The 25237-nt window shown below is 40.2% G+C and overlaps 1 protein-coding gene across 8 annotated transcripts in view; it reads left to right on the top strand.

The window, feature by feature from the left end:
- LOC129514548 (zinc finger protein 236) overlaps window positions 1–25237 on the top strand; it is a 108066-nt gene that overhangs the window by 37274 nt on the left and 45555 nt on the right. For all 8 annotated transcript variants that reach the window (XM_055333217.1, XM_055333215.1, XM_055333221.1 and 5 more), the window contains 3 exons: window positions 797–1025; window positions 12622–12894; window positions 14259–14462. In XM_055333217.1, coding sequence (XP_055189192.1) covers window positions 797–1025; window positions 12622–12894; window positions 14259–14462 — 706 coding nt within the window. The remainder of the gene's footprint in view (window positions 1–796; window positions 1026–12621; window positions 12895–14258; window positions 14463–25237) is intronic.

The raw sequence follows: 25237 nt of genomic DNA, 5'->3' as shown, positions 1-25237 counted from the left end.
TGTCAAAGGGGAATCATCATTAAATATGTGTCCTAACTTAAAGCATCCTGTCGGAACATAGGACGTGTTTACGGACAGTGCAGAGTTCTAAATGGTTAATCTGTAAATTTAGCAAAAATTAAAAACTTAGTTTTCTCTGTAAGTGATTTACTTGAGAAGAATAGGTTTTTTAGAACTTTCCTATATCCTGTGTAACTATTGGAGAGAGTCAGTTCCACTTCTCTTATCAGCGTGTGGATGGAGAGAAGAAGGCAGTGGGGCAAAGCACGCTTTTCTAATTTTTCTCCACCAGCCCAGCTTTATCCTCAGATCCTATGTTTGCAAACAGAGCTGGCCTGCCCTATCCTTCCTATTTAGTTACCAGTTATAAAAACTAACCTGTGTCCTGTCTGTACTATTGGGGGGATGAGTTGGGAGGAAGAGAGCATGGCAGCCGAGGTCTTAAGGGCAAACTTACTATAACTTAAAACCCATTTAACTTAAACCCAGATCTGTTTAGAGTTAGGCAAAGTAGTCTGAAGTAAAATTTCTAGATGTCAAAATAATTAATTCCAATTTGTTTTGATTTACCATTCCGTATTTTGTGGAGGTGAGATGTCAGTTATCAGAAGGGACATTTTAGCTTCAAGGAGTTGCAAGTCTGTCTTATAAGTGACTGTTGGCAGTGCAGGTTTTCACATTGCTGGTAGGGTGGAGTTAGAACTCTGGGTAAAGCCTTATTGCATCTTTGTAATTGATTTTGGCAGGCAGATTTGGGCCTCCCACCTCCTAACCTGTTAGTTCTGTTCTGTCTCAGCAAGCCTTAGAAAACAGTGGGCTGTCTTCAATTCCAGCTGCAGCACACGCTCACGACACCAGCCACGCCAGGACGTCCTCTGCGCAGAGCCAAAATCCAGATGCTCCTCACACTGCGAGTGAACAGACCCACCCCACAGATGCAGAGCAGGAAAAAGAACAAGAAAGCCCAGAGAAGTTGGATAAAAAAGAAAAAAAAATTATAAAGAAGAAGTCACCATTTCTGCCTGGTAATTTTAATATGCTTTAAGGTTTGCGTGTTTTGGAGGGCATGTTGATACGCCTATTTTTTTTTTTTTTTTTTTGAAGGAGGTATGTTTGCTGAATGTTCTGATAGTATCGAACTATTTGTTTTATATTTAAAATTAGAAACCATGACACTTGTAACATCTTTCCCTGTGATTGCTGTCTTCTCCTGACAGTCCCTCGGGCTTGTTCCTGGATCGTCTTTGCTGCTCCCTGCAGCCGTGTGCTGACCATGTCTGGCCCTCCCCTTCCCACAGCGCCGCCGCCAGACTTGTGAGCGCAGCTCTGGGCTGGACCCTCGGCCGTTTTCCCCATGTCCCTGCAACTCCAGCTCCCCAGTGTTCTGGCTGCTGCCCTCCCCACAACCTGCCCCCACCCTGGACTTCGGGGTGCACACTGATAGCACAGGGAGGGTCCTGAACAGTACGGGTTTCGAGGCCCATCCTTTCCACAGGCTGGTCTGCATTGGGTGCTCTTTCCCTGCCTCCTTCCCACTGTCTCTGTGAGCTCTGGCAGCTGGTCAGTTGTGCCGCACAGCCTCCTCCAAAGGCCACCAAGCACCATGCTGCTGCTACCTGTGCCCACAGTGCCCAGGATGTTTCTGAGCCTCCAGGCCCATGTGTGGGCTGCTGGGTGGCCGCATCCCTTCTGTTTGCCCCTGAGCACCTGTGGGCCTCACGATGACTCTTGCTCCGGGGCGGCCGTGGCTATGTCCTCCTCCATGCAAGGGGTTTCCGTCTTGTGGGCGAGAATGGTTCCCTAGATGTGTTTCCTTAGGGACCCTCATGGTGTCTTGGGGAGCGAGCCCTCTCTTGTAGGCAGAGCAGTGAACACTCAGCTCTGGGAGCACTGAACAGGGCTTCCCTCTGAGAAGGTTTTCTCAGTGTTGGCATGTGGTGGGCTGTCGTGTGAACCCACAGAATGTGGTAGCTCTTCTCTTTCCCTTGATCTGCCCCCCTTGTCCCCAAGTGAAAACCAGGATGATGGAATTGAAGCACTTTATCATCCAGGGATTCCTGGTGTCCAGGGAGGAAAGAAGGGGGGAAAAGCACCATTTCCACGCATTTTTTATTCGCTGTGCGAAATCTTCTTGGAATAAGTGACCTTGCGTTTTTTCCTGTGCACCTGATAAAGGGTGGACACATGCCACCTGTAGAACCTCCTGTGGGTGGGTGCTGGCTGCCGTCATACCTCAGACGGCACTCAGACTTTGGCAGGTGCTCTCCCAGGGGACCCCGAGAGGAAATGGCTCCAGGACTGGAGGAGGACACTCTGCATCCCCAAGCCTCAGCTGGTGGCAGGACAGGATTTCCGCGAAGCATGCACATGACTCAAATATGGACCAGTCTGCTGTGGGGTTCACAGAGATCATGTTGGCTAATTTGTGAAGTGTCTGAATAAACACACACGTAGATGACTGAGCAAGTTTACCTAGTTCTACTGAATTTTAGATTAAACGTGATCCTCAGTACGAGTTAGAGCCAGCATTTTTTTTTTTTTTTTTTTTTTTTTAGTTGATCCCTCACATATTGTGCAAGGATCACTGGGGACATGCTTCCATAGAAAGGTATTTCTTTGGTTGAAACTTCTCAGGGAGCAGGACACGTTTACTGTAGTGACTGTTTCTGGAACTTGCCATGCAGGGGGAGTTGAGTGCTGTTTGGCACCCTGAGTAGACCATGAGCATCACCTCTTCTTAGCAGCTTCAAATTAGCCTGGATCACATGTCCAGGTTGTACACACTCTGCCAACTGAAGCTGTCAGTGTAGTTCTGTGAGAGTGTTTTTTTTTTTTTTTTAAAGATTTTATTTATTCATGAGAGACAGAGAGATGCATAGACACAGCCAGAGGGAGAAGCAGGAGCCCAATATGAGACTCTATCCCAGGACCCCCCGGTATCATGCCCCAAGCCAAAGGCAGATGCTCAACTGCTGAGCCACCCAGGCATCACTGTGAGAATGTTTTTAGTAGAATTTATTTTGTTATTTTAAGAGGTATTTTATATATTGATTAAAAATTTAGCAAGCGCTTTTATGTTTATCATAAAACTTGACATACAGATTATTATTAAAATTTCACAAAGTTTGATATTTATTGTGGTCAGACATTGGCTCTCTGGAAATCACGATAAAAGGTGTTTCGAAAGCAGGTAACTTACTCCTCTAAGGATGACAGGGGCAGAACTCTTCTGGGTGGAGATCTTTCTCGAGGCCACAGAGATTTTACTTTCTTGGACCAGAGTGTGATCCGGAAACCTTAGCCTCTTCCTGACGACTGAGTCATGAATTTGACTCCTACTCTGTGCCGTGATAGGCTGGTGTCCTGGCAGCCAGCTTGGGGCACGGGCTCCAGGATGCTGGGGGCTTTAGTTCTCAACCCTCAAAAATACTGTGTGTTACCCCTTGCATGTGGGTTCTAGTTCTCTGTACAGCCCTCCTCCTGCTTTTTTTTTCTGCTGCTTGTAACCTGCAAGTCCATGCAGCTCTGATAAATTATGACTCAAAACATTGACAGAGAGTTAAGTATAAATTCATTCTAGGTAAGAACTTTTGCAACTGTTGTTCTTTTCTAAAAACAACATGCATGCACATGTTTGGATTTTTATATCTGCTTTGAATAACTCAAAAGATTGATATTTTCTTTTTATTGATGCTTTTCTTTCCCTTTATTCTATGTTGTGAATAAAGAGGATTTTTTTATTCATAGTTCAGATAAATGAATTACTTTCTTGAATTACTTTCTGCTTTTTATATAATACAGGATAGAGAACTTTAAAAAGATTCATTTATTTGGGCATGGTTGAATTTAGTTGAAAATCTCATGATTTATCTCATTTGTGTACAATTTTCAGAGTTTATGAGGTTTTGTTTAGGTTCTGTTTTGAGTTGTCATTTATAATTAGATATAAATATTATCTTAAGACCTTTACTTTTTTAAATGGTAAGCTGGCTTTGAGCTGAGTGCCTGTGACATAGAACATATAACACAGCATAGCATGAGGTGTACTGGGAAGGACAGTTAGGTCTGAGGTGTCCATGATGCAGTGCACAGTGAGTGCATGGGCAATGCACAGCAGAAACAACAGTTTTAGGTCACAGAGGCAGATTGTTGGTTAAAGATGTGCCCTGTGTTTAGAGATGGGAGAAATCAGCGGGCCACAGTGAGAAAGTAAAAGATTGACTGAGTTGGAGGGATGAGAACCAAGTCCTCATTGAAATGGAGTGAAGCCCACAGGGATCAGTGAGAGTCAGGTGAGGCAGGAGAGCATTCTGCTCCGAGGATCGTAGTAACAGTTTCTGCTCATTTATTTTTCTATATTAAAAATAATTTTGAAACTATCTATGGGGATCCCTGAGTAGTTCAGTGGTTTAGCATTTGCCTTCGGCCCAGGGTGTGGTCCCAGAGTCCCAGGATCGATTCCCACATCAGGCTCCCTGCAATGGAGCCTGCTTCTCCCTCTGCCTGTGTCTCTGCCCTCCCCCCCCCCCCTTTCTCTGTGTGTCTCATGAATAAATAAATAAAATCTTAAAAAAGAAAAAAACAGCGTTCTAGCATTAAATTTTCTTTTATATATTAATCATGAATCCAGCAACCAGTCAACTTCTATTGTTAATTGTAGCAGTTTGTCTGGAAATTATTTTGAGTTTTTCATGTAGATACTATATTGTGTATGAATAATGGCAGTTTTCCTCTTCTTGGTATATTGGCTTGGACTTCTGCCACAGGGTTGTATAGAAGTATGGAGAGTGGTCCTCTTCCAGCCTGCCTTTTTTTTTTTTTTTTTTTTTAATGAGTGGGGAGTGAGGGGGGCAGAGACACAGGCAGAGGGAGAAGCAGGCTCCTGCAGAGAGCCCGATGTGGAACTCGATCCTGGGACTCCAGGATTATGCCCTGGGCCAAAGGCCCCCCATCCTGACTTTTAGAGGGATGGTTTTAATGTTTCACAGTTGAATTTATCTTTTTACAAATGTTGTCATTGGACCTTTCAGATTTGAGAGGCTGTCTTCTGTATTTGGTTTTCTAAGATGGTTTTTTCCCCCCTATCTTATGTTAAATATTATCAAATGCCCTTTTTTCTCTATTGGTATGATCACATGTTTTTCTACTTTAATCTCTGAGGTGGTAAATCATAGTAATTGATTAATGGAAAGCAAACCATGTCTTCTGCCGGGGCTTCCATGTTACTCTGGTTTCTCTCTTCCCCTTCTGTCTCCCTCTGTCTCTTTCTTCCCCTCTGTTTTTTCTTTATGGCACATTTTTTAATTTCTTGGCTAGTGATATTTTTTCGATTTCACCTAATAATATATACTTCTTTATTAAAAAAATGGATAACACCAGCATTTACTTTTAAATCAGTTAATTTATAAAACCATTATCTTTTATAGAGTGTACATTGATGTTAAAACAACTTAAATATAATTGCTATCTAGAAAAAAATTACTTCTGATTATTGTATTTGCTTCATACTTTCAAGTATTTTTATATGCAACAATTTGAGTTGGCATGTAAAGCAACTTCCGTAGTTGTCACTTAGCTGTCTTTGGGGAGAATCACACTCACTTTACAGAGAAATCATAATGCATATTTTGCAGTAAGCTCACAGCAGTGTTAAAAAGATCAGTGTGAATGACACAGAAACATTTCTTCTTTATAAATCACTCGCTGGAGCTCCCAGCAATAAAGTGGGCATAGGGAGAGCTGCTGTTAAGACTTTGCTCTCTGGAGGGACACCTTTGAGTCATTTTTAAGAACTTTAGCATCAGGCTTCTGGAGCTCTTTTTTTTTTTTTTTCTTCTCTTTTTTAAATTTATTATAGTCACAGAGAGAGAGAGAGAGAGAAGCAGAGACATAGGCAGAGGGAGAAGCAGGCTCCATGCACCGGGAGCCCGATGTGGGATTCGATCCGGGGTCTCCAGGACCGCGCCCTGGGCCAAAGGCAGGCGCCAAACCGCTGCGCCACCCAGGGATCCCACTTCTGGAGCTCTTACCAAAACTTCTGAATTATTTCTGGAGCTACTTAGGAGGGTAGATGTTCTTGCTGAAGACCCAGCACTGAGGGTTCCCTCCCAGAGTGATTGTGTCCAGGGTCACCACACACGCAGGTGAGGCCTCTGCTGTGTGCATCTGCCAGGTCAGAGGCTCACCGTGATGGTGTTGGGAGATACGCCGGGGCACTGTGCTGGGGAACAGAATTAGTGAGCCCCACAACTCTGTCTCTGCTTCCCTGGAGGTGTACCAGCTTTGAGAGTGTGATGGGGCATATCCACTGTGCAATTGGGTCTGAATATTGAACTGCTCCTCAGTAACGTCTTCTGTGCCATGTTTGCTCTGACTTGGCTCATCCCACTGGCGGACTCTGAAGCAGATTGGTTGTTTCTCCTCAGAGCAGCCCTTGCAGAATTTCATGAAGCAGAGGCACCGACCGTATGTGGTATAAACAAGGAGTCCCGTGTCTTCCATTTGGCTGTAATCTGGTTGATTAAAGTCTTCTGCTACAGTCTTTGAGTGAGTGCTCTGAGGTAGATGGAATGAACAGAACTTCTTCCTCTAGGAAAATAAGCATGGAATGGAGAAAAGTGGGAACTCTCCTGAGAGTGTCCCTTTGTGAGGGACAGTGAGAGCTGGCAAGTGTATCTGCCAGCAGTCCAGGTGAACTTTGGAACAGACACATTTCTCTTTCTCATTCTGTTGCAGAGAGCTCTGTGGGTCCCATTGGCACGTCCAATAGTGTGCCTTCCATCTGCTGGGGATGCTTGCCTTTCTTTATCCAGCGGCCACGTTAGTTTTTCTAAGAGAATTTGTAACTTCTCCATGGGCGGACGTTAAGAGATCCCTCCCTGAATGCTTGCTTTCTTTTTGCTGGGCATTCACTGTGAACAACCAGCATTCCAGCTGTCTCATAAATGAGGAATTGATCATAGCTGCTTAATAAGGACTGGTCACCATTCTGAGGTGGTGAAAGCTCTAAAGAGTCTTATATTCTATTTAGATGATTCTCAATGAAAGATTCCTTTATGTGGAGAGTTTTGACAAATTTTGGAAGCAGGTAAGCAGTTCTGCTCTGTCCTTTGCACCCGAAGGCCGCAGATGCTCATAATCCATGGAAGATGTGTTGGGATCAGCAGCAAAGACATCTATCTAGCAACAGTTTGAAGAACTCGGATCTACTCTGAGAAGAACTAACTCTGATGTTTCCAAAGCTCTGGTCCTGTTCTGCTGAGCGCTGGCTCTTGAAACACCGTCTGAGGAGGCAGCACTGTGAGATGCTGGAAGAGCTTCTGGCGACCTATTGAGCAGTCGTATTGCCAACTCCGCTTCCATACAGCATAGAGCCCACCCATTTTCAGCTTCAGACTGAGGCTCAGCTTCAGAAGCTAGCAGTAGCTCTGGGGAAACGTGACCATGCCCAACAATGACGTTAGCTGTTCTGTATTCTTTACAAACGTAGTGCCATCTTCACCCTCATTTCCAGACTCATGCTCTTCAGCACGAGTCAGTTTTTCATAAGATCTGGCAGCTTTTGCTACCCTGACAGCATTATAGGCAGTTTCAAAATATGAAGTAATCATAAAAATCCTAATAATGTTAGAGGAGATGTCATCACCCTCATGAGTTAGGAGCTATGACATGATGACAGTAGCACTCCTGGTTTCAGTACCCAGTGTTGCCTCTTGAGCATCCTTGATCTCAACATTCTTAATTTAGTCCAGCCAGCTACCCATGACACCCCATTCCATTTCTGGCTTAGGCAATCTAGCTAGGAAGTTAACATCATGCTCTTGATCAATGCTGAAAAGCCCGATAGACTAGTACTTGACACAACATTTCTACTCTGTGCATTAGAGTCTCTTCGTTTGTGTATAGTTTCAAATAAGTGGGCTCATGGCTCTTCCTGTAGAAGTCCCGTGGGCATATGGCTTAGCCGGCTGCTTGTAGACCCCATCACCAGCTCTGAGGGTAAGCTATGCCATAGACACTGACATGGCACTTCTGAGTGGTTTGGTAAGATGTGGCACCACGACTCCACCAGGTTTGGAAGGCACTGTTCTGCAGGGGCTTTTATTAGGGTACGTTTGCAGCCTCCTCGGATGTGTGTGCGTCACACCACGACCCACCAGCTGAGTCCATGGCCTTGATGGTTCAGAAGTGCAGGCCAACTCCCGGTCGCCAACAGCAATAGCAACAACCACCCAACCTGGGCCATTTAGTGAAATATTCGGTGACAGAAAGTTAAGGGAAGACTCTTCCCTGTTTGCAGCTTCAGCACCTGAACTTGAATCCTGAGCCATGGATGTCTCCCTGATTAGCTGCTGCTGAGCACTAGTCAGGTCTCAGTATTTGTATCTAACTTGATGTTCTGCTGCTCACTGCACATCCCCGGGCTGCAGCTCCTGCAGGCCCGCGGCCTCTGGGGCGATCTTTAACTGCTGGAGATGAGCCAAGGGTGCTGTGGCCTGTGTGGAGCCAGCACTTGGATTTCGCCCTAGAAGAGCCTGTCTGTCCATCCGTCCCTGCTGCTGAGCTCGGAGTGCTCCGAGTCCAGCATCACTCACCCTTGCCTCCCACCTGCAGTGCCCAGGTCCCTGTCCCCTCATCACTCTCGTCCTCCATCGTGGCCACAGCTGGTGCCTAAGATGGAGCTGGCTGCGTCCCCAGTAGCTTCTCTTGTGTGGAACCTGACTGAAGAGTGAGGAGGACGCGCTTGGATACGAACCTGCTGCGAACCTCTCATAGCCTGAAGGTTTCCCTCGACTTACCTGCTGCCGCAAGCTCTGACTCTTGCTGGTGCCCACCTGGCATCTCACACTCTGGCCGTTGTGAACTTTGTTTCCAGAACTTCATATCCGGCTTTTGCTGCTTCTCTGCCTCGTAAAAGTACTTCAGTCCAAGTCCTGCTATCTTTCAAGTGCACTTATTATTATTATTATTTTTTATTTTATGTATGTATGTGTGTAATCTCTACCCCCAAGGTGGGGCTCAAACTCAAAACCCTGAGGTTGAGAGTTGTGGGCTCTTCCAGCTGACCCGGCCAGGTGCCCCTGGGATGCAGATGTTTCCAAGTGTTCCTGTCCCCATGAGCTGAACCCACATCGCCTCTGCTTGCCCTGTGCACGAGTACAGGCTGCCATCTCAGCATCACTGATGCCCTGCTGCAGGTGCGTGGTTTTGTTGCCACAGCTAAGTCCCTTCCAAGGCAGGAGCATGCCTTCAGTAGTACTTGGCACATAGTGAATGCTCTCCTTGAGGTAAAGCTGGGAGGACAGACTTTTCTGAGAAAATGGCACTCAGACTCTAGAATTAGACTTTAATATGTACCTTGACTGTGCCATTGACTGGCAGCTGACCTTGGGCATGTTAGCTAACCTTCAAGATGTCATCTTTAGGGGCAGCTGGCCACCTCAGGAGGTGGAGTGTGTGACTCTTGATCTCAGGGTTGTGAGTTCCAGCACCTTGTTTGGGTGTAGAGATTACTTAAAAATAAAATAAAATAAAACTTAAAATGTCTGCTTTATCATCTTTAAAATGGGGCAATGACAGGATAAATGGGAGAGAACCAAATGAGAAAATCTGCGTAAGCTGTGTAGGATAGTGCCTGACATGTGATAACTGACTGCTCAAAGAAATATGATGTTTTAAAATTATTTTAAAAATAAAATTACATGTGTTTTAAAATTATTTTTTAAATAGATGAAACTTGTCATGCCACATATTTCAAAAGATCTAAAATAATGTATGATGAAAAGTCCTCTGTTCATGCTTGTCCTTCACACGCTCCTCCACTCCCCACCCCAGGGCAGCCACCGCCACTGGGGTTCTCTATCTTTTAAACAAGCAAGGGCATATTATATATTATGTATTAGATTGTTTTTTGTATGTATTAGATTGTTTTGATAGCCTATATTCTCCTCTGATTTGTCTTTTTGAGTGAAAAAGGAGAAATGTTTTGTTTTTCTATAGCAGAAATAGGAATGGGGGGGATACTGTATATATTTATATATCTTTTTTGTAGTTGACTTTTTTCCACCTGATGTTTTACAAAATGTCTAGAGATGGTTCCATTTTATGGATATATAATTAATTAGGTCATTTGCAAGCTCTTGCTAATACAAATAATAATAAATATAAATTTGTGTACTATCCCTTTGGCTCTAAATACTTGAGTGTATATTTCCTAAGGCCAAGATATACTGTCCTAGATAATCATTGGACAGATGTCAACATCAGGGTGTTATAACCCTTCTTTTTTTTTTTGACATTTAATTATTTATTCATAGAGACACACAGAGAGAGAGATGCAGAGACACAGGCAGAGGGAGAAGCAGACTCCATGCAGGGAACCTGATGTGGGACTCAATCCCTGGTCTCCGGGATCACGCCCTGGACTGAAGGCGGCGCTAAACCCGCTGAGCCACCAGGGCTGCCCAACATCAGGGTGTTAACATGGATCCAGTCCACAGGTCTTACTCAGATTTCATTATTTGTATCACTAATGTGCTTGATAACAAGGAAAAGAAATTTGTTCATACTTACAGTTGTAAATATTGGTGATTTTGCTTCTTTGTAGTCCGTCTGTCTACACTCCGAACGACACCATAGCAGAGTGCCTGTTTCCTTATCCTTTCTGAAGAGATTGTTGTCAAAATTTGGGGATCCTTTTTACTCACCTGATAGGTTAAAAATGGTTTCTTATTGTTTTAATTGCATTTCTCTTGTAAGGAATCAAAGGTTGAGCAAGTTTTCCTGTTTAAAGAGCCAGGGCTGCATTTTTTCCATGTGACTGAGTCAACTTTTATTTGCTGTGATATGTTGAGGATGACAGTATTTTGATAGCGTATATTCTCTGATTTGTCTTTTTGAGTGAAAAGGGAGAAATGTTTTGTTTTTCTATAGCCAGATTTGTCAGCGTGTCACGGGTTTTGGATGGGTATAAGACTTAGACTTCAACACTGATGTTATGGGAAATAACCTCTTTTATCCAATGCTTTCATACTTTTCCTATTTTAAACTAAATCTTTGACTCAGTTTTATTTTTTGTTTCCAGATGAACACCCTGCTGTCCAAACACCATGCCACCATTCCGTTCTTTATACCTGCAGACCTACATGGGTCTTGACTGTGTTCTGTGTACAAACCTGTCTTTTTTTTCATGTGTTCTGGTACCAGACAATTGTAGCTCTGTAGGATGCTTTCATAACTGGCAGGCCTAGTCCTCCCCAGTTACACTGTTTTTAAAGTGTATTTTTGACCATTTTCACATGCTTATTTTTTCATGTGTACTTTGGAATCGTCTGCTAAATTTCCAGAGCGCTAGTTTTCTTAAAAAATCCTATTGGTATTTGTATTTAAGTGATTTAACCAGTGAGTATTGATGTCTTTATAACTTGTTGTCTTTGTACCAAATAATAGGGTGTGTATTTCCATTTATTCAGGTGTTTTCTTTTTCTTTTCTTTTTTTGTATTTTAGTAGTAGTTTAAAATTTTCTTCTGGATTTTGTTAAACATGAAGGATGTTGATTTCCATGTATTAAAATGTGGTCCTCTTTCTTAGTTTTAGTTTTCTTTTAAGGCATATAATCATATCATTTGTAAATAATGATTTTACGTTTTCCTTTATAGTTTATACTGTGTATTTCTGTATCTTATCTAATTTTGTTGGCTTGTATCACTGGAACACAATAAATTCATGACAGTGACAGTGGATTTTTTTTTTTCCTGACTGTAATAGGATTGTTTTTAGTATTTTCCTATTATGTCAGAGGTTGTGTTGAGATATGTTTATTCAGCTCTTCCTCTTTTTCGATAATTTTTTAAAAATTAAGAGTAGATATTAAATTTTAGTAATTGCTTTTTCATCTTAAAGATGATTATAATATATGCTTCTTTTCAAATTTATTAATATGTTGGAAGAGAAAAGCAATTTCTGAGACCAGGGAAAGTTGCCATGTGGGAATGCAGATCTGGTTTTCCAGATCTTTCCATTTGTCAAAGGGTCAAAAATCTGTGTTTAACTTTTTTTTGTAACAGTGTGTGGTCCAAACAAAACCTACACAAGCCACATTTGGAGACATCTACAGGCTGCCAGTCTGTACTTTCTGGCCAGTCCATTCCCAGAAATAATTCGAACCTGGTGACAGTTTTATATTATGTCATTTTAGGTAATTAAATAAGGTTTTCATTTTTGCCTAGAAAAAAACTGATGGGGTAGGGATTTCCCAAGTTTAGCTAACTATAGTTATCCCACCTTTTATACCTTGCTTTTCTGATTTGTCATAAGACTGTTAGGTAGTTATTGTACTTTTGACTTCATTTCACCTATCCAGTTAGCACTCTTTTACTTCCCACAGGCTGTGATTTGTGTTCTCATGTGACTGTTCAGATTTTCTGTCAGATTGAACCATAGTCTTCAGTAATTTCAGTGATTCTGAGAATTTCAACGTTTTCATAACTGATCATATATCTTCTGCTGTGGCAAAAAGTAGATAGCTTTTTATAAGTATGTGTGCTGTTTTAATCTAACCCTAGAAAGACATTAAAGTGCCTCAATATTTGGTATAATAGCTGTGTTTCATTTGGCCGCAGGTTCAATCCGTGAGGAGAACGGTGTTCGATGGCATGTATGTCCTTACTGCACCAAGGAGTTCCGGAAGCCGAGTGACCTGGTGCGCCACATCCGCATTCACACCCACGAGAAGCCCTTCAAGTGTCCACAGTGTTTCCGGGCCTTTGCTGTGAAGAGCACCCTGACCGCTCACATCAAAACGCACACGGGCATCAAGGCGTTCAAGTGCCAGTACTGCCTGAAGAGCTTTTCCACCTCGGGGAGCCTCAAAGTGCACATCCGCCTGCACACAGGTGCTACAGGGGTGCTCCGGGGATACTAGGTCATGGCAATCTGCGGAGAGTAGTCCAGCACTTCCAGGGCTTGTTTTTCTTTAGTACGTACTTAATGATTCCCTTCTCTAGGCTAGGCTCTCGGTGTAACTGGTAAAGAAAGCTGATGTGACCTGGATTCTCAGGGAGCTGATGGCTTAATGGGGGAAGCATTAAACAGTACCACTGAGGGATGAACCTATGGGGCTGAGCCGAGGGAGGGGTGTTATGGGCAAACACGTTTGTGTGTAGAGGGGATGGGCCTTTCTGTGGAAGAGACGCCTCCGTGGGGCGTTTGTGCTGAGGCCTTGGGCAGTGAGGGAAAACCTGACTCTTGCTCTACCTTTTGGATATTTTGTAATCAGTATTAAGGCATGAAAATGTTCATATTTAGGCAGTAATTTTTTTTGTAATAGTTTTATTGAGATATATATAACTCACAGATCATAAAATTTACTTTTTTAAAAAAAACTTAATTTATTCATGAGAGAGAGAGAGGCAGAGACATAGGCAGAGAGAGAAGCAGGCTCCCTGTGGGGACCCAATGCGGGCTTGATCCTAAGACCCTGGGATCACGCTCTGAGCCAAACGCAGACGCTCAACCACTGAGCCACCCAGGTACCCCAAAATTTACCCTTTCAAAGTGAATTCAGAATTCACTTTATTCAGAAATTGTGCAGCCCACCCAACTATGGATTTTCAACATTTCTATCCTTTTCTCCCTACCACCCCCCCCCCCCCCCCCGCCAAGATATACCATCCCCATTAGCATTGACTTCTACTACTCACTCACCTGGGGTTCCTGGGCTAAGCTGACCATGTGGATGAAGATTTGAAAACACTGAAATTAGTCAATTTTGCACTATGTCCTTCTGTGGAATTTCTAGTTTCATTTACCAATAAAATTATAAGTGAAGTCTGTCTTCAGCACTTCAGAGCTGCTAAAGTGCTATTTAGACATGAGTGTGTACGGTCCTGGAAAAGCAGCCTAGAGTAGGTGCTGTAATTTCAGTTTACAGATGATGGTTTGAGAGAGAGGAGTCACACACTTTACTATTCTTAGGGACTGAATATTTGAATGTTTTAAGGTTTAAGTATTTTACACTGCAAAGCTAACAGGTGTTCTTTTTTACTTAAAATGCTCTTATTACATGCCTTAGCATCTAAATATTCACTGTGTGCAAATAAGGGAAAAATAACTCTGATTTATAATATCCTTGAGATTATAAGCATGAAATGATGAATAGTCAAATCAGTATTAAAATACTAGAATTTTATGTTGGCATTAATTGTTGCGATGTATTTTCTTGAAATAGTTATACAGTCTACTTTCATTTTTTTTTTAGGGGTCAGACCTTTTGCTTGTCCTCACTGTGACAAAAGGTTTCGAACCTCAGGCCATAGGAAGACTCACATTGCTTCTCACTTTAAACACACGGAGTTAAGAAAGATGAGGCACCAGCGTAAACCTGCAAAGGTTCGAGTCGGCAAGACCAGCGTTCCAGTCCCTGATATTCCTTTGCAAGAGCCGATTCTCATAACTGACGTAGGTAAGATTCTCTTCTCCTTTGTACTTTGGAAAGATTATACAAATACTACGGTCCACATAGTTTTTAGCATGGTATTAATATAGTTTTTGTTCAGCATTTTTGCTTTATGGCCTAGTACGCTCCACAGTCAAAATGAAAATCCTAGTTCTGTATAAACTACCGCTATAGTAGAAATGCTGTGCAGAAGTGAAGATGTATGTAAGTTCTCGTTGAAGAAAAATTTCTTCCTCAATAGAACTGTCAAAGTGGACAGGTGTTCTTTATGTGAAATATGCAGTGTCCTTTGTTATTTTTATCTTAAAATCCCTATGTAGTGTGTAACAGATTATTACATGACTGCTTTAATATTTGAACTGAAAAAAAAAAAACCTGCCAGCTTTTAAGGCCTTTTTTTTTTTAGAGTCAGTGTTATTGTAATCAAGGTAAAGTAGGATTTTGTTAACTAACTAAAAAGAAAACACTGCTTATAAGAATCTTCAGAAAAATGATTTTTGTAAGTGCTAAACGAAATTAAAGAAACTTCATTAAATTCTGTACTAAAACTTATATTTTCATGCAGTTTCTGTATTTCATTATCTTAGGCAAGATAATCCAGTCTGTGAACAAAATTAACATGAAAGTATAATTTAATATAAATAAAGGTTAAATGGTATAAAGGAGATATTTTAGATTAATATAAATTATAATCTGCTACAATCATGAATCTTTAGGAGCATAGCATCAAATATATAAAGCAAGAAAAATTAGAAGAAAAGAGAACTATTCAAATTCTAATCGTATAGTGTAAGATACTCAATTAGATCGTTTTAACTAAATAGTGAAACTAAAGAAAATTTGAAGTATACATATAACAAGGGGTTAGCTTTCTAGAATCTTTACTCTATAATACATAGTCTTTTAAATATGCATGAAACAAAGTTGATCAAATCCTAGGATATAGAAAAACTTTAAATTTTCAGAAGTAGGTATTGTATAGGACACATCTTTGATTATAGTTCAGTGAAAGCACAATAGAACATAGCTAAATATGTTAGGTATAGTTCAAAAAGCTAGCATATTTGAAAATTTAGATGAAATAGATCTTTCCTAGAATAACATGCTTATCATAATTGGCTGTAGAAAAAATGGAAAACCCCAAAACAGGCAACAAGTAAAAGGTCATCCTCCCCAAAGTATCATTTTCTAATGATTTTGTGTCTGAGTTCTTCTGGGCTTCTGAGGAACTGTGATTCTTAGAGTATTAATAGTTCAAAGTCTAGAAACTGATCAAAGCTCCCATGGGAAGTGAGAATACTTTGATGTCCTTGTCCACTTTTGGTAGCTCACAAAGCAAAGCAACAAACCAATTTCACTTAATGTGTATTTAATCTTTACTATAATCTTTAGGTTCTCAATGGTTTGTGCCATTCTTGAAATGCAGAAAAATCTCTGAAAGTCAGGACAGATTTAACATTTATTTAGTGGCCCTAGAATTATTCTTCATTCTTGAGAGTTCCTCTCAAATTCCCAGTTTTTTTAGGTTGCCGTGAATCAGGTTAAATATCTGTGGGTTTGTTTCTTTTTTTTTTTTTTTTTTAAAGATTTTATTCATTTATTCATGGGAGACACACAGAGACAGACAGAGACATAGGCAGAGGGAGAAGCAGGCTTCTTGCAGGGAGCCTGATGCAGGACTCCATCACAGGACCCTGGGATCACAACCTGAGCTGAAGGCAAACGCTCAACCACAGACCCACCCAGGTGTTCGTTTCTTGACTTTAAGTTTGTAAAGCCTTAGTTGAGTTATACTACAATCCTGATACTGTAAGTTTTTTCCAAGATTAAAATGGGGTACATTTTACTTGTTGGTTTCACAGATGTCTAGGAAACCAAACTTGGACCATATTAGTGGAAGCAGAATTCTCCTTTGGTCTAGGCTGAATGAGACACATGAGGGAAATGAGTTGTAGAGATGGCTTCATATTGTAAAACATAAAATATTGTAAATAGTTATTTTTATGCTTAACTTCATTATTATTTATGTTTGTGTCTGTCTCTTTTAGACTCTGAACTCCTTGGGGCTTTATAGAAAAGACATGACTTCAGTAATGGGGACAGATTTTTAGGGGACAGATTTTTTTTTTTTTTTTTAGGGGACAGATTTTGATAAAACATGACAGGGTTTTAGTATAGATTAGTTACAATTATTTGACTTCATTGGGAGATGAGCTGTTCTAGTTCAGACTAGTTACCTAAAACACAGTATGTCTTTTAGACTAACACTGTCACTTAGGAAGGTATTAGAATGCATTAATACAACTGTACTGAGTCTTTTAGTCTGTATATTAAGGAAGTACTGTTAGTGGTATAGTACCATATGTTCATAAAAACTTTTAGAGCTGTATAGGAACTTAAAAAGAGTCATTCCAAAACTTTTCCACATTCCTCATTTGTATAGATGTAAAAACTAGGCTCTAGAAGAAGTTATAGTGTTGCTTTGAGGCTATATAACAAGTTTTGTATTCACGGTAGAACTAGAATCTGGATCTTCTGACTTCTAGACCCAGGCTGTGTTCAATAAAATTCACTTCCTCTGCATACCCATTACCACTGCATGCCCAGGCACAGAAGTGTGGAAGAGCACACCATGATTTTCAAGTAGCCTTTGTATCATGGTTATCAAGTACCAGCAATTTTTACTAAACTTGAATATTAAGTTTATTATATGTTAGGGATTATATTTCACTAGACATGCTGTCTTATACTCTAAATGTTTTTTCTTCTAATTTAAGAGCTAAATTTTAAGTACAATAATGTGTAGACTGGGGAGGTATTAGAGTCAAGGTGATCATAATAATCAGGGGGAGTTCATTATTACCATCATAAAAAGCTGAGAGAGTTCATTACCACCAGACCTTATAAGAAATACTGAAGGGATTTCTTTGAGTGGAAGTAAAAGAACAATAATTAGCATCATAAAAACATAAAAAAGTAACGTAAATCTCATTGGTAATGATAAACATGCAGTCATAGTTAGATTCTGCAATATGCTAATACTTGTGCATACTTAATTACAACTCTTGTTTAAAAGTTAAAAAAAAAAAGTTTAAAAAAAGAGAAGAGAGTAAAAATAACCATAAGTAGTTACTGTAATCTTTTGTTACATAGTATAAAAAACTCATCAATTGTGGCAATAACCTAAAATGTGAGGGGGGAGGAGAAGTTAAAATATAAAATTTGTGAATTCTGTTGGAGTTATTATACATTTAAAATGGGGTATTATAAGTTTAAGATAGTCTGTGTAAGCCCCATGGTAACCACAAGGGAAAATCCTATAGGAATTACACAAAAGAGCATGATAAAGAAATTAAAACATACTGTTACCAAAAGGTATTAAAGCACAAAATGGACAGCAAAATAGGAAACAAAGAACATAGGATCCAGAAAACAATTAACAAAATGGCGTTAGTGAGTTCTTACCTATCAGTAATTAAGTGTAAATGGATTAAATCCTCAAATTAAAGGGCATAGAATGGCTGAAAGGATAGCAAAACGGATCCAGTGATAATGCTGCCCACAAGAGACTCGTGTTAGCTTTGAAAAAATACACATAGTCTGAGAGTAAAGGATGGAAAAAAACATTTCAAGCAAATGGTAACCAAAAAAGGCAGGGATAGTTATACTTGCATCAGACCAAATAGACTTAGTTAATTCTTTATTTTTATTTTTTAGACAAAATAGAGTTGAAAGTAGAAATTGTAAAAAAAAAAAAAAAAAGATAAAGGAGGTCCTTATATAATGATAAACAGATCAATATATCCAGAAGATACAACAATTGTAAATATCTGTGCATTCAACATGGAAATACTACCTAAATATATAAAGCAGAAAAGGACAGCTAAAAGGAGAAATAGTAATACAGTAATCATTGAGGAATCTAATACTCCACTCTCAACAATGGACAGATTATTCAGATGGAGAATCAGTAAGGAAACAGCAGATTTGACCAACACTATAAACCAGCTGGAACTCACAGGCATATGCAGGACATTCTAACCAACAACAACAGAACACACATTCTTCTCAAGTACACATCATACATTTTCTAGGATATATTATATGTTAGGCCACAACAAAACATCTTAGCAAATTCATAATAATCAAGTCTGTTAACATAGAAAAGCCCAGGATCAGATGACTTCACTGGTGAATTTTACCAAACATTAAAGAACAATTAATAACATCAATGTTCTTTCTTAAACTCTTCCAGAAAATTCAGACGAAGGAACATTCCCAAAGTCATTGTCATCATACCAAAACCAGAAAAGGACACTACTAGAAAAGAAAACTACAGGCCAATATCCCTGATGAACTTAAATGCAAAAATTCTCAATAAAATAGTGCGAAACCAAATTCAGCACATTAAAAGGAAGATTCACCATAATTAGGTGGAATTTATCACAGGGATGCAAGGATGGTTTAACATACACAATTCAATCAAGTGATACATTACATAAACAGAATGAAACAAAAAGAATCTTAGGATCCCAATAGAAAACATCTGACAAAATTCGACATCTCTTCATGATAACAAATGTTAACAAAATAGGCATAGAAGGAACATGTCTCAACATAATAAAAGCCGTATATGATAAGACTACCGTTAACAATATACTTGATGGTAAAAGGGTAAATAAAAGGCTTTTCCTCTAAGATCAAAACAAGACAAGGGTACCCATTCTCACCACTCCTATTCAAGATAGTGCTGGAAGTCCCAGCTAGAGGAGTAGCATCCAAAACAGTAAAATACTCAGGAATAAATATAGCTACGGAGGAAAAAAATCTCTACCTGAAAACTAAAAGGCACTAATGTAAGAAGTTGAAGAAGATACAAATAAATGGAAAAGTATCCCATGTTCATGGACTAGAAGAATTAACATTGTTAAAATGTCATAGTGCCAAAGCCATCTGTGGATTCAGTGCAGTCCTATCAGAATTCCAATGATGTTTTTTATAGAAGTAGAAAAAAATTCCTAGAATTGATATGGAATCATTAAGAACTTAAATAGCCACAAAAAGTCATGAGAAAGAAGAAGAAAGCAGGTTATGTCATGCTTCCTGGTTTCAACATACTGCTGTAAAGCTGTACACATTGATGCAGTGTGTTATTAGCATAAAACAAATAGACCAATGGAATAAAATGGAGAGCCCAAACATAAACCCAAGCATATATGGTTAACTAATATTTGACAAGAGAGCCAAGAACATTCAATGGAGAAAAGATAGTCTCTTCAATAATGGTGCTGGGATAACTGGATATTCACATGAGAAGAATGAAACTAGACCCTTATCTCACACCCCTTAGACTTAAATGTAAGTCTTGAAACTATAAAAGTTCTAGAAGAAAACAATGACAAAGCTTCTTGATATAGGTCACGATCATGATGTTTTGTATATGATACCTAAAACACAGCAACAAAATAAAAAGTAAGTAGGACTCTATCAAACTAAAAAGTTTGTGCACAGCAACAGAAACCATCAATAAAGTGAAAAGACAGACTATGGAATGGGAGAAAACGTCTGTAATCAGTATATCTGATAAAATGTTAATATCCAAAATATATTTTAAAACTCCTGTAACTCAATGGCAACAATTAATTAATTAAAAATTTTAAAAAAATGACTAAAGGACCTGTAGAGTTTTCTCCAAAGAAGATTGTCAGAAGGCCAAAAGGTACATGAAAAGATGGTCACCATCACTAGTCATTAGGGAATGCAAATTAGAACCACAGTGAGATACCATCACCTCATTTCTGTTGGAATGGCCATTATCAAAAAGACAAGAGATGACATGTTGACATGCATGTGGAGAAAAGGGAAAGTTTGTGTACTGTTGGTGGAATTGTTAATAGACATAACCACAATGGAAAAAAAGTATAGAGGATTCTCAGAAAATTAAAGATAGAACTACCATATGATGTAGCAATTCTCCTTGTAGGAATATATCCAAAGGAAACACCCCTATGTTCACAGCTGAATTATTTACAATAGCTAAGAGATGGAAACAATCTCATTGATGGATGAATGGGTAAAGAAATTTTGGAATACTATTCATCCATTAAAAAAATGAGGAAATCCTACCATTTGCAGCAACACGGATGAACCTTGAAGGCATTTTGCTAAGAGCAACCAGTCAGAGAAAGACAAATATGTATGATGTCACTTATATGTAGACTCTAAAAAGAAGAAAAAAACAAAAAGAGACACTTAGAACAAGGGGTGAAACTTGTGGTTACCAGAGGAGGGGAGGAAGTGGAGGGATTGGAGGCAGGGGGTCAAAAGATGCAAACTTCCAGCTGTAAGATAAATAAGCGCCAGGGATGGGATGTGTGCTATGGTGACACAGCATGTGATGTACAGGAAACTTGGGAAGGTAGTACATCCTGAGAGTGCTCATTGCAAGGAGATGCTTTTTCTGTTTTTCTTCTCTCTTTTCCTTGAATTGTATCTTTTATGAGAGGATGAATGTTTGCTGAGCTGTGGTAACCATGTCACAGTAGATGTCAGACCTTAAACTTCTACAGTGATGTGTGCCAGTTATTTCTCAATAAAACTGGGGGGAAAGAGATTCTGATCTGTAGTTCTCAGTGTTCAAACTGGAGACGGATATAAAGAAGTCACTGTTTTCTCATATGTATGACTACTTGTCTCTGTGTGTATGAGTATAGTATCACTAGTTTTTCATTTTGTGTAGCATAAATATTTAAAGTATCTTCTCTCTGCAGGTGAGTCAGGCTTTGATTATTATTTTAAACCTCAGGGCTGTAATGATTGATTTTCCAAGTTTATATTTGTGTTTTAACTAAATCGGTATTAGAGCATTTATCTTTTGTTAAACACATTTGTCTAACCTCACATATTGAATTTATTTTATGTGTTAGGACATATAATGTGTGTTATGTTTGTCATCATTTTGTTATTTTACTGTATTTGCATTTTCTTACTATTTATAATATGTGAAAGTTCTAAGACTTAAGTGTATTTTAAGTAACGAGATAAACACTGTAACAAGATAAAGCTTTCTCTTCTTTTATAATAGAAGGAATTTAGAAGATTTTTTCAATCAGTCAATTAATCAATCAATTAATTAATTTAGAGAGGAGGGGAGGGGCAGAGGGTTAGGGGGAAAGAATCCCAAACAGATTGCATGCTGAGGGCAGAGCCTGATACAGGTCTGAGGATCATAACTTGAGCTGAAACCAACAGAGGTAAATGACTGAGCCACCCAGGCGCCCTGGAATTTTGGAAGTTTTAAGGACATTTCCAGTTTGTTTTTAAGACACAAAATTAATCAACCAGAATTTGTTCTGTGCCTTTCTTTGAGAATAGTAGTTTCCTTAACATGTCTTATTTATATATATATAATATATTTATATATATATTATATTTATATATATATATATGGACTAATGATCTAGTAGAGATGACATAATATTACTAAGACCATAGGACATTTATGTATGTTTAATTCACCCTTAATTTGTTTCTTCAAAGATTGAAACCTTATAGGTAGGCTAACTTTGTAGCAGAACTTTGTATTTGTAAAATTACTAGAAGTGAAAAAATAACTGAAAAAATGAGTCCTGTTATTTTAGTGCCTTAATTAGCTCAAACGAGGGCAACCTCCCCCCCCCCCCAACTTGCAAAGGGCTCAGAATCATTTAGGGATCTATTTCTAATACTTATGCCTGGACACCACCCTTGAGCTTATAATTCCACAGGTTGGGGGAGGGTGGGAATCACTAAGGTAAATGGTTGTGTAAACTGGTTTGTTTATTGCAGTGTTGTGGCAGTGGACAGTTAGAAGCACTAGAAATATTTATCAAAAGTGTGTGCAGTGAACTGGATATCTTGGTCTAGTGAAATTCCTTGCAGACATCTGAAGGATGATGGGGATAATGTCCTGTGTACTGACTTAGAAGGATGGTAAATGTATTTATGAGGTATAACTAGGACCTGGATCCTGCTTGTATTTATAACAAACTCTTTTGTTAGAATATATACAACTGTTATTTATGGTTATCTCTGAGAGCAGGTTCTTTTGTTTCTTTTTTTAGGAGCTTCCTAATTATTTGAGAAGGGGCCAGAGGACTTGTAGGCTGTATGCGAGTGGGTTGGCAAGGGGTTGGAAGAAGGGACCCAGCTAATGGAGTTGCAAGCAGGATTGGGAAGGAAGTGATGCCAGGGTGGGAGGCGCAAGCCAGGCCAGGGTGCCGGACTAGTGCTCTTCAACGCAGAGAAGCAATCACTAGGAGTGACAGTGCCAGCTTCAAGGGACTTGCTGTTGACCGTTAGACTCACTGTTACGGAAAGGAAATGATGAACTAGACATTCTGTGAAGTTGCTGTTTATGACGGAGAATGTAGATTCCAGGAGCCATGGGAGAAAGAGTTGTGTGGGGAACAATGGGAGCTTGGGGGTGTTGCTGCAGAGGCAGGTGCTGGAGGGGGACCCTGTGCCAGAGTGGGCGTAACACCCAGAGTGGGCCTCAGAAAGGCTGGGAGCCCTGAGGCCCGGTGCAGAGAGCCAGTGTGAAGGCTCTCGGTCAGATTCTGGCATCTGGTGGCTGCTCAGTGAAGGCTGGATGTTGTGGGCCAGCCACGCGGGCTCATCTGTCTAATGGAGCAAGTGCAGGTACAGGCCTGACAGCTCCTGCTGAACCACACAGCCGTGCCATCTAGTGAGCTTCGCATTTCTACACACCTCAAATTCTAACTTCATTAACTGGCATATTCTTTTTTGGTAGGCGAAATGGCAAAAGAAATAGTTTGTTTTCTTATTTGTGAAGTGTCTTACTTTTTCCCCAATAAAATAGGTATAAGACAACCACTGGAGGACTTTGACTTTTTCAAAATTACTCTCTGAATTCCATTTAATTTACCTATTTCCATAAATTTATGTAATTTGTATAACTAGTTGCTAAAAATTATTTTCATTTTCCCATATTTTTCTTGTTGCTTTTTAATGTATATATTATCTAATAAAGCACATAAAATTAATCTCGAATGTACATATTTGTACAGTTCATTTTAGAGCTTTAAAATTTTTTTATTGGTGTTTTTCTTAGAAACCATGCATTCCAATAAGATCAAGAGCAAGAAAATGGATTATCAGATATTATTTATTTGGACTTTATAATTTTAATTCAGTGGTACTTTTAGGTAGTAGTTATTGAGCCTATTTGCATAAAATTCCAAATAATTGTGCCTGAGAGTTGCCATTGTGCTTTACCAATGAGACCTCTTGTGAACATCACAGCTTCTTAAGCCGAGTAGTGACTGGGATGTCACTCTCTTTGGTTGCCATTTTGGAGAATACTCACATTAGCTTTCTGTTCTCTTCCTACAACTTAACATAGTTCCTTAAACACAGTAGATGACCAGTGATCATAACTACTGGATTTGTGTGTGTTGCTTTCCGTCAGTCCCTAATTTTCTAGACGCTGAGGGTAGGAGCATTTATTTATTTGGTCGCATTATCTGTCCTCCTTGGCGGGCGTTGTAGGCTCAAGGCACATCCCGTGCTCAAGTTATAGCCAGTGGAGTGGGGAAAAGGGACAGGAGAAGGAGCAGCGACAGATGCTGGGGTTGTTCAGAACATAGCAGGAGCACAGGGATAGGGAGGAGATGAAAGGTCGGTGGGTAGGTGGAGATGGAGAGCCAGTGGGTATCAGATGCCATGCTGAGCAGTTGTGGTTGTGAGCCATTGAAGGCGTGTGAGCACATGGCTTAGTTCATAAGTAAGTTGAAGGTTGAGCAGAACAGTGATTTGGGGGCTGGCATCATCGTGGTGTTTGTCTCTGTCAGATTCAGTATGTGGGTTCTGGGAAGGGTGACTCAAGCTGCTTGTTTTGAGTGGGAGCGGAGTCACTAGGAAGGAGCTGGGCAGCATAGGATGGCGTTGGGGCTGCTGGAGAGAGGACATTTCTGAATAGCGTTGATTCAGCCCTACTGCTCCAGGACACTTATGAAATGGGGAAAGTGGCAATTTTAGTGTTTGTGTTGTGTGGATCGAACACAGATCCCAAGGGAGAGGGCTCTGAGTTCTCGTTGAAAACCAAATGGGCTTCTGATGCAAGTGTCAGGAAATGTGGGTCTGTTAACTTCAGTCTGATATGGGGGTGACTTTGTGGAGCTACTGAGGCCTCTCCAGCTGTGTGACTTTGCTCTCCACTGTTTGAGATCATTGGCCGTGGGAATAGAGATGGGGAAACAGGTGTACGAGGCACTGGAGAAGTTCGACTGGCAAATTACTTAATGAGACGGGGAAAGATCTGGAACACCGGGCCCCGTATGACTGGGAGGAGGGTTGTTTTCACATACAACAGGAGAATTGAGGGAGAAGGAGGTTTTGGGGCAAAGAATTGAGCTGTAGCCTGGGCTATCAGGGAGAGCCGGTAGCATGCTAAGAGGGCCTCTAAGAATCCTCGCTGGGAGTAAGGGCACAGGGAGTGAGTGAGCAGGGAGGTTGGGAGTGGGCCTGGATCCCGGCAGGCAGCATGCTGTCAGGGAGCTGATGGTGAAGTCTTCCTCTTAATGCTCCAGGTAAATGTGAAGTAATTCAAATGGCTCAGGTGGACATTTGTCCTGAGTTGCGTTTTGAATCCAATAGCTTGATCAAGACATGTTTATTACATAGGCAACCTAAGGGGATTCTTCCTTTATTGAAAGTATGTAAAACCCGAAATACTTAAATACTATTAAATACTAATACTTAGTACTTTTGCCGTTCACAGA

The sequence above is a fragment of the Nyctereutes procyonoides genome, unplaced genomic scaffold, assembly GCF_905146905.1.
Source record: "Nyctereutes procyonoides isolate TBG_1078 unplaced genomic scaffold, NYPRO_anot_genome, whole genome shotgun sequence".
Taxonomy (NCBI): domain Eukaryota; kingdom Metazoa; phylum Chordata; class Mammalia; order Carnivora; family Canidae; genus Nyctereutes; species Nyctereutes procyonoides.
Note: the sequence above shows the minus strand (reverse complement) of the source record. Positions and strands in the feature narration are given on the sequence as shown.